The sequence below is a fragment of the Sus scrofa genome, chromosome 14 (assembly GCF_000003025.6).
Source record: "Sus scrofa isolate TJ Tabasco breed Duroc chromosome 14, Sscrofa11.1, whole genome shotgun sequence".
Lineage (NCBI taxonomy): Eukaryota > Metazoa > Chordata > Mammalia > Artiodactyla > Suidae > Sus > Sus scrofa.
This window is the reverse complement of record NC_010456.5, coordinates 55,115,114-55,129,443: the sequence shown is the minus strand read 5'-3', so window position 1 is coordinate 55,129,443 and position 14,330 is coordinate 55,115,114. Positions and strand designations below refer to the sequence as shown.

Sequence of the window (14,330 nt, the reverse complement as noted above, 5' to 3'; positions counted from 1 at the left end):
ATTTGGAGTTCCCGTCGTGGCGCAGTGGTTAACGAATCCGACTAGGAACCATGAGGTTGCGGGTTCGGTCCCTGCCCTTGCTCAGGGATTAAGGATCCGGCATTGCTGTGAGCTGTGGTGTAGGTTGCAGACGCGGCTCGGATCCCGCGTTGCTGTGGCTCTGGTGTAGGCTGGTGGCTACAGCTCCAATTGGACCCCTAGCCTGGGAACCTCCATATGCCATGGGAGCGGCCCAAGAAATGGGAAAAAAAAAAAAAAAAAAACAAAAAAAACCCCCACATAATTCACCAAAGCTCACAGTAGTTAGTGATTTTACCCCACTTCTAGCAGATGATGGAATCGAGGCACAGAAGTTATTTGCGCAAAGACAGGTGGTGAGCTGTACTCTCCCTGAGGAGCCAGATACAAGTTGCTGCTCAAGCACTTTGTCTACATAGTGACTGGTTTAAGGTCACAGTAATAGTACCTTTCTGGGCTCTACAGAGTTCAGGTGTGTTGTGGGCAGACTTAGAGCAACTGCCCAGAGCACTGTTTTGTGGGGAAATAGGCTTTAAGGAGCTACTTTGAAAAGCTTTGGGACTGTCTGGTTTATACAAAACCACAGTTCTGTCTGTACCTAAAAGAGACATGTCATTAATAATAAGAGTTCCTGTCATGGCCCAGTGGTTAACGAACCTGACTAGCCCATGAGCATGTGGGTTCAATCCCTGGCCTCGCTCAGTGGGTTAAAGATCCGACGTTGCTCTGAGCTTTGGTGTAGGTCACAGATGCGGCTTGGATCTGGCATTGCTGTGGCTGTGGCGTAGGCCAGCGGCTATAGCTCTGATTGGACCCCTAGCCCGGGAACCTCCATATGCCACAAGTGTGGCACTAAACGAACAAAGCCTGTTAAGTGTAATGTTCCAAGTCACTGAAATCTCCCTTTCTTTTCAAGTTTTGCTCCAGACTACTATGATTGGGGACGACAGACTAACAGCTTCCTGGCACAAGTAGGAACTTTACAACCAGACTCAGCTTTGGATCTTGACAAACCAAGCCATGGGTAGCATCAGTTAAAAGTTTAATGGAAGATTCCTCAGTTGAAAAGCTTCAGAGAGACTAACTTAATGACAGCTGAATTTTTAGGGCACATCTCCTTAAGAAAAAGGACTTATTTTTTGTTACAGGTTTCTGATGGCTACATTGAACTAAGCAATAATTTTAGATTGAGAAAACCTTATTTTAGTACTAAAAAGTGAGCCTGGCTGCCTACTTCAGTGAGTGTAACTTAAAACTTTAAAAAAAAATTCTGTACTTTTATAAAGATGTATTTTATATAACTTAATAATGCTAAAATATACTAGGTTTTTTTTTTTTTGAGAATGTCATTGCAATATATGTTGTAGTTTGCACAGACTTTTATGCATAATTCACTTTAAAAGTAATCAATATGTGGTCTGATGGTATTTTAAGGCTTTTGGACTATAAAGTATTCCTCAAATCCTTACCTCTTCAGGTCACTCCGATTCTGAGCTCCATCGTGTACTTAGATTCTAAGTACAGCTGACATCCAGAAAGACAATTGCAACTCCACTGCGGAAAGTTATGATGTAGTAGGACGTCAGCAGACTACATAGCAGATAATTGGCTCTGTAGAGTTGTTTAAAGCCCAGGTGGGTGGCCCCTCAAAGAAGCTCCTCAATTTTGCCAAAATTTAGTACTCCTTTCAACAGGGAGTTAATATTTACCCTTCGGTGTTGAGACTGTTAGAAAACATTGATAGGACTGACTCACACTATTAAACCTCTTCTGCTATATTCAGAGATTTTTGCATAGTTTGTTCACCCAGTGACATTTAATAGCCAGTATTACCTCAGGACTTCAGCAAGACTACGCACCTCTCTCCAGCTCACTGAACACTCATTACTGAACAAGGAAGAGGTTCTCAAAAGAGGGTTAATAACATTTACCTCTGGGTCCTTGAGCCAAAAGCCTATGTAGAATCCTAACAGCTTTCTTATCGTTTCCAACCATATTTAAAATAATACCCTTTATTCTTAAATAGTTCTGAAAGCAGCCAGTTGGAAGCTGTGTATTTAAAATGGTAGTAGCCTTGCAATATTCTCTAGTACGATTCCTGCCTTTTAACCATGCAAAAAGGGCATGTTCCAGACAATTGCTTATGTAACTTTTCATGTAAGTGAAACACATGTCGTGACATACTGGTTCCCCAACCGTAAGTGCCATCCTAAAAATCTCCAAGATTACATATATAAAACAATTGTAAAACTGCCTATACTCAGAAACTGTACGTGGCTCTGTGAGGAAGGTTAAATGCTCTGATTGTCTATAAAACAGAGATAAGGTACTAGAGGAAGTACTATTACAGGAGGGGAAGCATCCTCTCTGCCCAGGAAACCTCACATCTCAGAAGAGGCAGGTGAAAAGGAATTTAGGTTACTAAGTTCTGCCCTGACGATGAAACCCATTTCAGACGCCTTACTTCCCAGTTTGGTCTTCAGGACTGACATCTCTGAGTGTTGATTTCACAGTGATCAAGTCTGCTTCTCTCTCTAAGAAGAAATTTTTAAGAAAGTTCCCATTGCGGCTCAGTGGTAACAAACCCAACTAGTATCCATGAGTATGCGGGATCCATCCCTGGCCTTGCTCAGTGGGTTAAGGATCCGGCACTGCTGTGAGCTGTGGTGTAGGTTGCAAATGTGGCTCAGATCTGGCATGGCTGTGGCTGTGGTAAGCCTGCAGCTGCAGCTCTGATTCAACCCCTAGCCTGGGAACTTCTGTATGCCATGGGTGCAGCCCTAAAAAAATTATTATAGTTGATTTACCATAAAAAAAAAAAAGACAACCCATGGAGTAGATGCTTCTCTCATCTTGATGGTGGTTGAAATCAGGAACTAAGTTTTAAGCAGGTCATGAGGGGGTTTTTTTCATGTGCATGCACACCTTTAATCTACGTAATCACCCAAAACAACACTCTTGCCTTTTAGTATGTGGAAGAATTTGGGTCACATGTTTAAAATAGTTACTGCCACAAAAAATTCTCATTGAGGCAACATTTGCACTGATTATTCAGGTTGCCTTAAAATATGATAAGCTGTTACTCTAAATAGCTTTGAGAACACCCTACTTGTCACACTGTCTTTGTTACTAATACTTAGAAGAATTTAAAGGCAGACTCAGCGAATGCTTAAAAATCCTTTAAATCATGTTTTCAGGAAGTGGAGTTAATATTAGATCACTAAAGGGTAGATAGAGTTTTCAAAACATCACTAAAATCATGCAATTATTATACTCATCCTATGACATACACAGACTTTTATCATTCTGTTATTATTGGTGGGAAAATTGAAATACTTAGCATTAACTGATAAAAGCCATAATCTATTCTTATGATAAAGCTGCTAGTATTTATTTGAACTATTTTTTATCAGAAAGGATAAAAATGCTCTACGTGCCTATTTTGAATGTCTTCCCTTTTTAAAAAGTCATGTCAAAGCACAAGTATTGTAAACAAATCTAGAATATATAAAAAAAATGATTGTGACAAGCTATCTTTCATAGTAAACAATCACATATACTCTGAATTGTTATACCAGTGGTATGGAAAGGACAATTAAAATTTCCTTTAGCTTCCTCATTTATTTGCCAGGTACACTAACAAAACTACTCCTAGGTGAAATATTAAAGGCCAGGAGAAGGCAAGGAATGGTGATTACTGGTTCTAAAGTACCAAATATCCTCTTGTTTTAAGGCAACATGGTGAAATAAAAAACTCCCATAATGTGAAAGAAAAGTTATGGGGAAGAGGCAGCATCACTGAAAGTTTTATACCATCATCATCAGGCTAAGTCTGATTCAACACTAAAAGGCTGTGTGTGAATGTTTCTGTGCGTCCCTGGGAAATATGCGTGAAAAATAGATGTCCACTTCTGGAGTTAACTGTCTAAAAACTTCTGTTTTGTGTACAGTTACACCTTGGAGATACTGCAGGTTCAGTTCTAGACTGCCACAATAAAGCAAAATGTTGTAGTAAAGTGAATCATGTGATTTTTGTTTTGGTTTTCCAGAGCCTATAAAAGTTATGTTTACACTACACTCTAGTCTGTTAAGTGTGAAACATTATGTCTTAAGAAACAGTTTACATCCCTTAATTAAAAAATATTTTACTGCTGGATTTCCTGTCATGGCTCAGTGGTAATGAACCTGACTAGAATCCATGAGGATGCAGGTTAAATCCCTGGCTTCACTCAGTGGGTTAAGGATCTAGTGTTGCCATGAGCGGTAGTATAGGTTGCAGACACATCTCAGATCCTGTGTTGCTGTGGCTGTGGCGTAGGCCTGCAGCTGCTGCTCCAAATTGACACTTAGCCTGGGAACTTCCATGTGCCGTGGGTGCAGCCCTTAAAAAAACTTGTTGCTAAAAAATGTTTACCATCCTCTGGGCCTTCAGCAAATCGTAGTAGTAACATCGGAGATCACATCAAATATCAGGTCACCATGACAAATATAATAATAATGCAAAAGTTTTAAATATTGTAAGAATTACTGAAATGTGACACAGAGGCATGAAATGAGCAAATGCTGTTGGATAAAGGGTGCTGACAGACTTGTACAACTGACGATTACCCCCAAACCTTCAATTTGGAAAAAAAAAAAAAAAAAAAAACACACACAAAAAGCCAATATGTGAAACACAGTAAAATGAGGAATGGCTGTAGGTTATCTTTCATTGGCTCCTTCTCCTTTCTACAATTAACCCATTTAATTGAGCCAGTGATTAAATATCTAGTGTGTTAACAGAGCTGTGTATATAAGAGGTTTCAATTCTTAAATGATAGACACACATCAGTCATATTTAGCAGTGCCAGTTCTTTCTTGAATGTTTCAGGCACATTGTTAGTAATGATGCTGTTTGTTGTGTTTCATTGCTTGCATCAGGCGCTAATACATTGCCAAATTTTTTTTTTTTTTACCACAGTCCAAAAGAACTGCCCATTGTTGGCCCTGAACAATTAACTCCTATTAAGAGGAAAGGAATAAGCATTATTAGTAAACCCTAGAGCGTGAGAAGTGCTTTGAGAAAAAGGTTCTCATTTACATTTACATAGTAGGTATTACAAGAGTATTGCTTTTGCTTTTTAGCAGTAAAGACGAACTTACATTGGAACTAAATGGGTCTAAATCAAGATTTCCAATTAAACTTAAAAAAACCCCTTGCTTTCACTTTAGATTACCATGTAAAATACAAACTAGGATAGGGCTGATCAAAGATACATTTAAGGAGTTCCTGTCTTGGCTCACCAGTAGCAGACCTGACTGGTATCCATGAAGACATAGGTTTCTGGCTTTGAGGCCTCGCTGGGTGGGTTAAGGATCTGGTGTTGCTGTGGCATAGACCGGCAGCTGCAGCTCTGATTCAACCCCTACCCTGGGAACTTCCATATGACGCAAGTGTGGCCCTAAAAAGCAAAAAAAAAAAAAAAAAAAAAAAAAAAAAAAAAAAATTTCAGCTTATCACAGTCAAATGATTAATATCCCTAATGAAGTACTTGTAGAAATTGATAGGATCAACCATGCAGTATAAAAATGAGTAAATATATGAACACAAAAGGAAATACAGATGGCTCTTAAACTATCAAAGCTAGTCAGCCTTACCAGTGATAAGAGAAATAAAAACTAAAATATATTAATACATAATTTTGCATCTAATCAGAACAGCAAAAATCCAACTTTTTTTGTTTTGTTTTTTGCCTTTTCTTGAGTCACTCCCACAGCATATGGAGGTTCCCAGGCTAGGGGTCCAATTGGAGCTGTAGTCCCTGGCCTACACCAGAGCCACAGCAACACAGGATCCAAGCAACCTACACCACAGCTCACGGCAACAGCGGATCCTTAACCCACTGAGCGAGGCCGGGGATCGAACCCGCAACCTCATGGTTCCTAGTCAGATTCGTTAACCACTGCGCCACGACAGGAACTCCAAATCCAACTTTTTAATACCATCTATGTTGGGTGAGATTGTGGGAGAAAAGGCACTGTCTGAAGTTGCAGGTGGGTGTGTGAATAGGTAACTATCCCCTATGGAGGGCAATATTCCAAGACCTTTCAAAATTATAAATGCACATGGTTTTTAACCCAGCAATTCCATTTAGGGGAATTTAGACAATAAGAATATATTTACATTATGTGTGAAATGGTATTTACAATGTCTGGAAACAATCCTAATGCCCAGTAATAGGAAAACGGCTAATTAAACAACTGCACCTTCATACAATGGAATGCCAAGCAATTACTTTAAAAAGTAAGTGCTTAAAGCTAGCAAACAGTATGTATATGATGCCACTCTTTGGGTAAAAATGATGGAAAATATAAACCTTTACATTTCTATTTGTTTGTATATGCCTTAAAATATATGGCTGGAAACCTAAGAAACCAAGAACAGAGGTTATTTATGGTAGGGGTGGGGGAAGGATGAAAGAAGAGAATCCACTGTACAGCTTTTTAAAGTTTTAGGTTTTTGAACCCTGTGAATGTACTATCTAGTCAAAAAATTAAATAAGTATATTTAAAAGCCTTATGACTCAGTGTAAAAGATGCTAAAAGTCTTGAGGTTTTAGTTGAATGGTAAGAAGCCAATTTATGAAATAACACAAACATTCTAAGCAAAGGCTCAAGTCAGACTTTCTAGTTTCAAATTCTAGTCCCACAACCTAGAATTTGTGACTGTGGACAAGTTACTTAGCCTCTTTTATCCTCAGTTTTGTTATTTAGAAATGGAGAAGTAACTGTACTTACCTGCTAGGGTGCTGATAAGATAAATAATCCATGCAAAGTCCTTAAAACAGTGGCAGCCAACGTTTGCAGTTATGCTTTTAAAAAGAAAACAACCACAGACTACTTATTTTCTCCTTTCTCCACATTTTTTTGGGGGGGGGCTCTTTAGGTCCACACCTGAATCATATGGAGGTTCCCAGGCTAGGGGTCGAATCATTGCTACAGCTGCAAGCCTAGGCCACAGCCACAGCAGTGCCAGATCAGAGTTGGCGTCTGCGACCTACACCACAGCTCATGGCAATGTCAGATCCTTAACCCACTGAGCGAGGCCAGGGATTGAACCTGCAACCTCATGGTTCCTAGTTGGATTTGTTTCCGCTGTGCCATGGCGGGAATTCCTCCTTTCTCCACAAATTATAATCAAAATTTTCATCTCATAAAAGGAAACATTTAAAAGGAGGTAAAAAAAAAAAAAAAACCGAAAATAGCAAGATTGCAGAAACATTTACTTTAATTCACATTTTCTATAATCTGGTGGGTACAACAGCAAATTACTTGTAATTCTGTTCAAAGTCAAAGCTGTACCTGTAGATGTTACTGAAAACAGAGTACACAAATTTGTGTGTGTGTTGTTTGTTTTACCAAATTAATTTCCATGATACCATGCACCCAGTCTGTGTATTTTGGTGAATAGCTATGGTTTCTGCAGGTACTTCAAACTGCTGAGAGGTTTACTGTGAACTGTTCTCAGATTTCCAGATGAAGGCAATGCTGATGGAGATCAAAATAGCTGTCCTTTCTTATATACAATGGCACCTAGGTAAAGTTGGGAAATATGGCACAGTGTTTCATATACACACAGAGATTACAAGTATTGAGTCATTCAGAATGTTAAAATGTCAAAATAAAATGTTCGACTTATCAAATTTCAAAACTGTAAAAACCATTACTAATACTCTGATCTTCCTCATAATCTAAGAACACAAGAGAAACATTTAAATCTATCCATTTTAATATATAGTATTTCTAATTTACATAGATGCCACTTAAGAAGAAAAATGAACTCACGCCATTATAGGAAGGAATATTTTACTTTCCTTCATTTCTGTTACTTTATCAGCTGGTACAATCATTTCTGTCAGTTATATTATCAAGTGCTGGATTTTTAAATTAAGTGATGAGATAAAGACAAAATGCCAAGAGGTATTCCCAGCCAAGCATTTTCACAATGCAACTGGTGCTCTAATATCACTTCACAACAAATGGTATGTGAACTGGAAAAAACCATTTACATTACAAGGACCATGAAACATTACCAGGCTCACAACAAAACAAATATTCCTATAGCTTACACGTTCATTTAAGAAATACATACACAAAAATATAGGCTGCTCCCCCCAATCTAATTATGGTAAAATACAGTTAATCAAATAGATTTCATCTTAAGAATACTTCATTTGTTAAAACCTTTAAAATAAAGAACTTCTTATCCTAACTAGACTTTTTAATTCCTAGAACTCAATCTAATACACAATTTTAACTAAGCTTGAAACAAACCACAGTAAAGAAGCAAGAAATGGAAACGACCAAAGATTTTCTCCAATAAACAGAGCTTCAATGATAGCCTTTAACCGAGAGAATGGCGAAGTAACATTACCCAAAAGATTTTTAAACTTACAGTAATAATAGACAAAGTGCAAAACATTCACATTTTCTTAGACTCTGGAGAATACTAATTCTTATTACTTTACCAGCAAAGCTACTTAGATACTCACTTTTTAGCCAAGTTTACTTTAAAGTCCCCCTCCCCCACCAGACAATACTTGCATCCCTAAAAAGAAAAAGTGGAGGAGGCTCCAACCAAGCTAGTCTGTTTTATTCAGCTTAACAAAAAACACCACCACTATCAACACCACCAAGAAAACTCCAGGTCTATAAAGGTTAAAAATTAGATAAAATAATTAACTAGTGAGATGTAACTCCCTCCAACCATCGCCCTCCAAAGGCAGGCTAAATGTTTTTAAAAGAGGGATAAGTCAACTAAGTACAATTTTAAATATGCCAGTAAATCACCAATGAGCACATTTCAGACTTTGGCAGGATAAGATACGGGTTTTAAGAGCACTTATTTACTTCATAAAAGACTGATACCCGCATTACTTCTACACAGATGCAACCATCCAAATTAATCATATTATATATACTAATGCCTTTTAAAATAATATTTTAAATATTGAGGATATTTAAATCCCAGGTTTAGAAAATGACATTTTAGGACTTACGAAGTCATCTGTTGGTACAAGTCATTTGAAGTACCATTTATATACAAAGAACTAAAAAAAGAAAAGGTGGGGAAAGGGGGAATTTAAAGAAGGCTTGAGCTAATCTATCTGCTTAAATATCCTACTGAAGAAAATCAGACTGAGAGAGGATTGCATAGATTGTATTTTAAAATAAACTCCTTCAAAAATGCTTACTTTAAAACGGTAAGTTTTATGCATATAATGTTTTAAATTGGTGTTATAAAACCATATAATCCCATTAAAATTTTATCAAGATGGGAAACTTAAATATTTATGCAATTCTTTTGTTGTTTTCTTAAAGTTTTTTCTATAATTGGAATAGGGACCAAAAAAAAAAAAAAAAAAAAAAAAAAAAAAAAAAAAAAGCCAAGTCATTATAAACTGGTTTCTAGGTTCTAAGTAAAGAACCCTCTTAAGCCAGCCCACTGTTCGCACAGGAAATCCAGCTGGGTAGCACAGGGCCAGTACTTGTTCACCTTCACTGATGCTTTAGACAAAAATCAAACAGCAATGACAGTAACTAAAAATCTAAAATAAAAACCAGTGAAATTGAAGTGGACCTCTTGGGGATTCTTAAGGAACTTCTCTTAATTATACACTGAAAGGGTCATCCATCACACTGGCACTTCGATATTATAGAAGTGACACACCCAGAGCTAGGCAAGGCTAAAAACACATTTAAAAATCATCAATACACAACATCTGTTCCCTAGCCCTCCCCTTTTCCATAACAGACTGTTAATAGTGTTATCAGGATGGAGATATAGTCATTTAAGTTTGACAAGTGGCAGTAAAAAAAAAAAAAAAAATACGCACAAAACCAATTCTGAACACATGGAATAGCAAAATATTCAACAGATGAAAACACATGGAATTAAACACAGAATTAGTATAACTTACATGTTTTAAAAGTATATACTTCCTTTATAAATATATCTAATTGATACTCTATTAAGAGGCATAAATATTCAAGTGAACATTTGAATTTTCTCTTTAAGAGTTCAAAATTCTCGAAGTCTGCAGATTAGTCTCCTTCTGCTGAATGTCCAAGACTAAAAAAGGCTTCACACACAGTCACTTTATGTCTCTAAGTAGACATATAAAAGCCTCTATTACCTACTGTGTTGTAATAAGACTTTGAAATTCTGTAACTCTCTTATACTTGTAGAAAGCCTACAGGAGAAAAAAAAAAAAAACATTAGTAGCAAATATGATGTGTAACATATTTCAAATTATTGATATTGTCATATGGGCTATAATTTGAAAGCAAAACCCCAAATAATGTAAACAACACTGAACAGTAAATCTTCCTTCTCATTTAAAGTATGTTATAATTATTACAGACTGACAAAACACAGAGTGCTGGTTCAGTAGTCTTGGTTTAGAAAGGGCAAAGAAAGCCAGTTATTTCCTATTATTGACAGATTCTAATATTCATTACAAAAAAGAATCTCAGAGTTCCCGTCATGGCTCAGTGGTTAATGAACCCGACTAGTATCCATGAAGACACAGGTCTGATCCCTGGCCATGCTCAGTGGGTTAAGGATCAAGTTGCCATGAGCTGTGGTGTAGGTCATAGGTGCATCTTGGATCCCACATTGGTGTGGTGAAGGCTGGCAGCTGTAGCTCCAATTCAACCCCAAGCCAGGGAACTCCATATGCCATAGGTGCGGCTCTAAAAAGACAAAAAAAAAAAAAAAAAAAAAATCTTAAATCATTTACATGTGGTCTTATAAATTCATTTTTGTCTGCTCCTCTCCAAACATTGACTTCCTTCCTGTTGCTCCCCAAACACTGATTTAACACAAAGGTACAGATTCTGTTTGTCTACTGGGCCCTACACCCTCCCATATTTATAGTGTTCAAAAAATAATTATTGAGGAGTTGCCGTCGTGGCACAGTGGTTAACGAATCCGACTAGGAACCATGAGGTTGCGGGTTCGGTCCCTGCCCTTGCTCAGTGGGTTAACGATCCGGCGTTGCCGGTGAGCTGTGGTGTAGGTCGCAGACGCGGCTCGGATCCCGCGTTGCTGTGGCTCCGGGCCAGTGGCTCCAGCTCCGATTCAACCCCTAGCCTGGGAACCTCCACATGCTGCCGGAGCGGCCCAAATAGGAAAAAGACAAAAAAAAAAAAAAAAAAGAAGGCTGATGACGCTGACTCCCAGTGACCTCACCACAAACCAACCAATCAGGAAAATGCCCATGAGCTGATCACGCCCAGCTCCTCAAACACTCTAAGACTCCTCATTACCTGTACCTCAGAGGGGAGGCCCAGTCCTGGAGGCTCTAGCCTGCTGGGTTCCCCTCTTTGTCTGGCAATTAAAGCTACTTAAAAAAAAAAAATTATTGAATGAATGAATAAAATGCTTCTGAGCTCAGATCCAGAAGTAAAACATTGGAATGGGAATCATAAAAAAATAATTTCATAAGCTCAATCTGCCCTTCATTCAACTCAGAGTTGATACAATAAATATCTAATGTTTTTCAGAGTTCTCTTGTGGCTCAGTAGGTTAGGGATCTGGTGGTGTCACTGCAGTGACTTGGGTTGCTGCTGTGGCATGGTTTGATCCCTGGCCCAGGAACTTCTGCTTGCTGAAGGTGCGGCCAAAAAAAAAAAAAAAAAAAAAAATCTAATATTTTTCTTTCTATAGTGTAAGATGATATGGTATGCAGTATTGAGCTCCTTTAAGTACTTAATAAATAATAACACTCCCAAAGACATTCTATGAAACCACATCACCCTAATACCAAAAACCAGACAAAGATACTACCAAGAAAGAAAATTACAGGCCAATATCTTTGATGAATATCGACACAAAATTCTCAACATAATTTTAGCCAACCAAATCCAACAACATGTCGAAAACATCATACACCATGACCAAGTGGGATTCATCCCAAGTTCACAAGGATGGTTCAACATATGCAAATCAACGTCATACATCACATTAACAAAAGAAAAGTAAAAAACACATGATCATCTCAATAGATGCAGAAAAAAGCACTTGACAAAATCAAATATCCATTCATGATAAAAACTCTTACCAAACTGGGTATAGAGGGAACATATTTTAACATAATAAAAGCCATTTATGACAAACCCACAGCCAATATAATACTCAATGGAGCAAAGTTGAAAGCCTTCTCACTAAAATCTAGAACGAGACAAGGATGCCCACTCTCACCACTTTTATTCAACATAGTATTGGAAGTCCTAGCCACAGCAATCAGACAAACAAAAATAAAAGGTACCCTAATTGGAAGAGAAGAGGTAAAACTGTCACTCTATGCAGATGACATGACACTATATATAGAAAACCCTAAGGACTCCACACAAAAACTACTCAAACTGATCAATGAATTCAGCAAAGTAGCAGCAAGATTAACATTTAGAAATCAGTTGCATTTCTGTATACTAACAATTAAATATTAGAAAAGGAATATGAAAATACATATTTTTAGTATTGTACCCCCCAAAATTAAATACCTAGGAATAAACCTGACCAAGGAGGTGACAGACTTATATGCTAATAACTATGAAACATTAATCAAGGAAATTAAAGAGGATTCAAAGAAATGGAAAGATATGCCATGCTCCTGGACTGGAAGAATTAATATTGTTAAAATGGCCATACTACCCAAAGCAATCTACAGATTCAATGTGATTCCCATCAAATTACACATGACATTTTTCACAGCATTAGAATAATCCAAAAATTTATATGGAACCATAAAAGACCCAAAATTGCCAAAGCAATCCTGAGGGGAAAAAGAAAAAACAATCAGGAGGCATACCTCTCCCAGACTTCAGACAATATTACAAAACTACAGTAATCAAGACAGTGTGGTACTGGTACAAAAACCAGACACACAGATCAATGGAAGAGAATAGAGAATCCAGAAATAAACCCAGTCACCTATGGTCAATTAATCTTCAACAAAGGAGGCAAGAATATAAAATAGGAAAAAAGATAGTCTCTTCAGGAAGTGGTGCTGGGAAAACTGGACAGCCACATGTAAATCAATGAAACTAGAACACACCCTCACGCCATGCACAAAAATAAACTCAAAATACCTTCAAGGCTTAAACATAGGACAAGACACCATAAAACTTCTAGAAGAGAACATAGGCAAAACATTCTCTGACATCAACAGTACAAATGTTTTCTTATGTCAATCTCCCAAAGCAACAGAAATAAAAATAAACCAATGGGACATAATCAAACTGACAAGCAAAGAAAACCATAAAAAACCAAAAAACCAAAAGACAACCTACCGAATGGGAGAAAATAGTTTCAAACAATGCAACTGACAAGGGCTTAATCTCTAAAACATACAAACAACTCATATAACTCAACAGCAAAAAACCAACAACCCAATTGAAAAATGAGCAGAAGACCTGAATAGACATCTCTCCGAAGAAGATATACAGGGGGCCAACAAGCACATGAGAAAATGCTCATCATCACTGATTATTAGAGAAATGCAAATCAAAACTACTATGAGGTACCACCTCACACCAGTCAGAAGGGCCATCATTAACAAGTCAACAAATAACAAATGCTAGAGAGGGTACGGAGAAAAGGGAACCCTCCTACACTGTTAGTGGGAATGTAAATTGGTACAACCACTATGAAAAACATCATGGAGGTACCTCTGAAAACTAAATACGGAACTACCATAGGACTCAGCACTCCAACTCCTGGGCATACATCTAGACAAAACTTCCATTCAAAAAGATACATGCACCTGTATGTTTACTGCAGCATTATTCACAATAGCCAAGTCAAGACAAGGAAACAACCTAAATGTTCATCAACAGATGAATAGGTTAAGAAGATATAGTACATATATACAATGGAACACTACTCAGCCATAAAAAAGAACAAAATAATGCAGCAACATGGGTGCAACTAGAGATTATCATACTAAGTGAAATAAGTCAGAGGAAGACAAATACCATATGATATCAATTATAACTGGAATCTAATATATGGCACAAATGCACCTATTTACAGAAAAGAAACAAACTCATGGACATGGAGAACAGACTTTTGGTTGCCAAGGGTGAGGGAGAGGGTGACAGAGTGGGATGGACTGGGGGTTTGGGGCTACCAGATGACTATTGCATTTGGAGTGGATAAGCAATGAGATCCTGCTTTATATAGCACAGGGAATTATATCTAGTCACTTGTGATGGAGAATAATGTGAGGAAAAGAATGTATATGTATAATATAGACTGGGTCACTTTG

At 37.6% G+C, this 14,330-nt stretch overlaps 2 protein-coding genes across 3 annotated transcripts in view; one reads left to right on the top strand and one right to left on the bottom strand.

Annotated features, from left to right (window-relative positions):
* The window catches only part of GPR137B (G protein-coupled receptor 137B), a 56,284-nt gene extending 52,245 nt beyond the window's left edge, over positions 1-4,039 (top strand). For both annotated transcript variants that reach the window (XM_021072474.1, XM_021072472.1), the window contains one exon: positions 935-4,039. In XM_021072474.1, coding sequence (XP_020928133.1) covers positions 935-1,046 — 112 coding nt within the window. In that variant the 3' untranslated portion in view covers positions 1,047-4,039. The remainder of the gene's footprint in view (positions 1-934) is intronic.
* The window catches only part of ERO1B (endoplasmic reticulum oxidoreductase 1 beta), a 65,427-nt gene continuing 58,358 nt past the window's right edge, over positions 7,262-14,330 (bottom strand). The window contains exons 17-18 of the mRNA XM_013981626.2: positions 10,194-10,250; positions 7,262-7,590 (exon numbers count right to left, since the gene is read on the bottom strand). Coding sequence (XP_013837080.2) covers positions 7,575-7,590; positions 10,194-10,250 — 73 coding nt within the window. The 3' untranslated portion in view covers positions 7,262-7,574. The remainder of the gene's footprint in view (positions 7,591-10,193; positions 10,251-14,330) is intronic.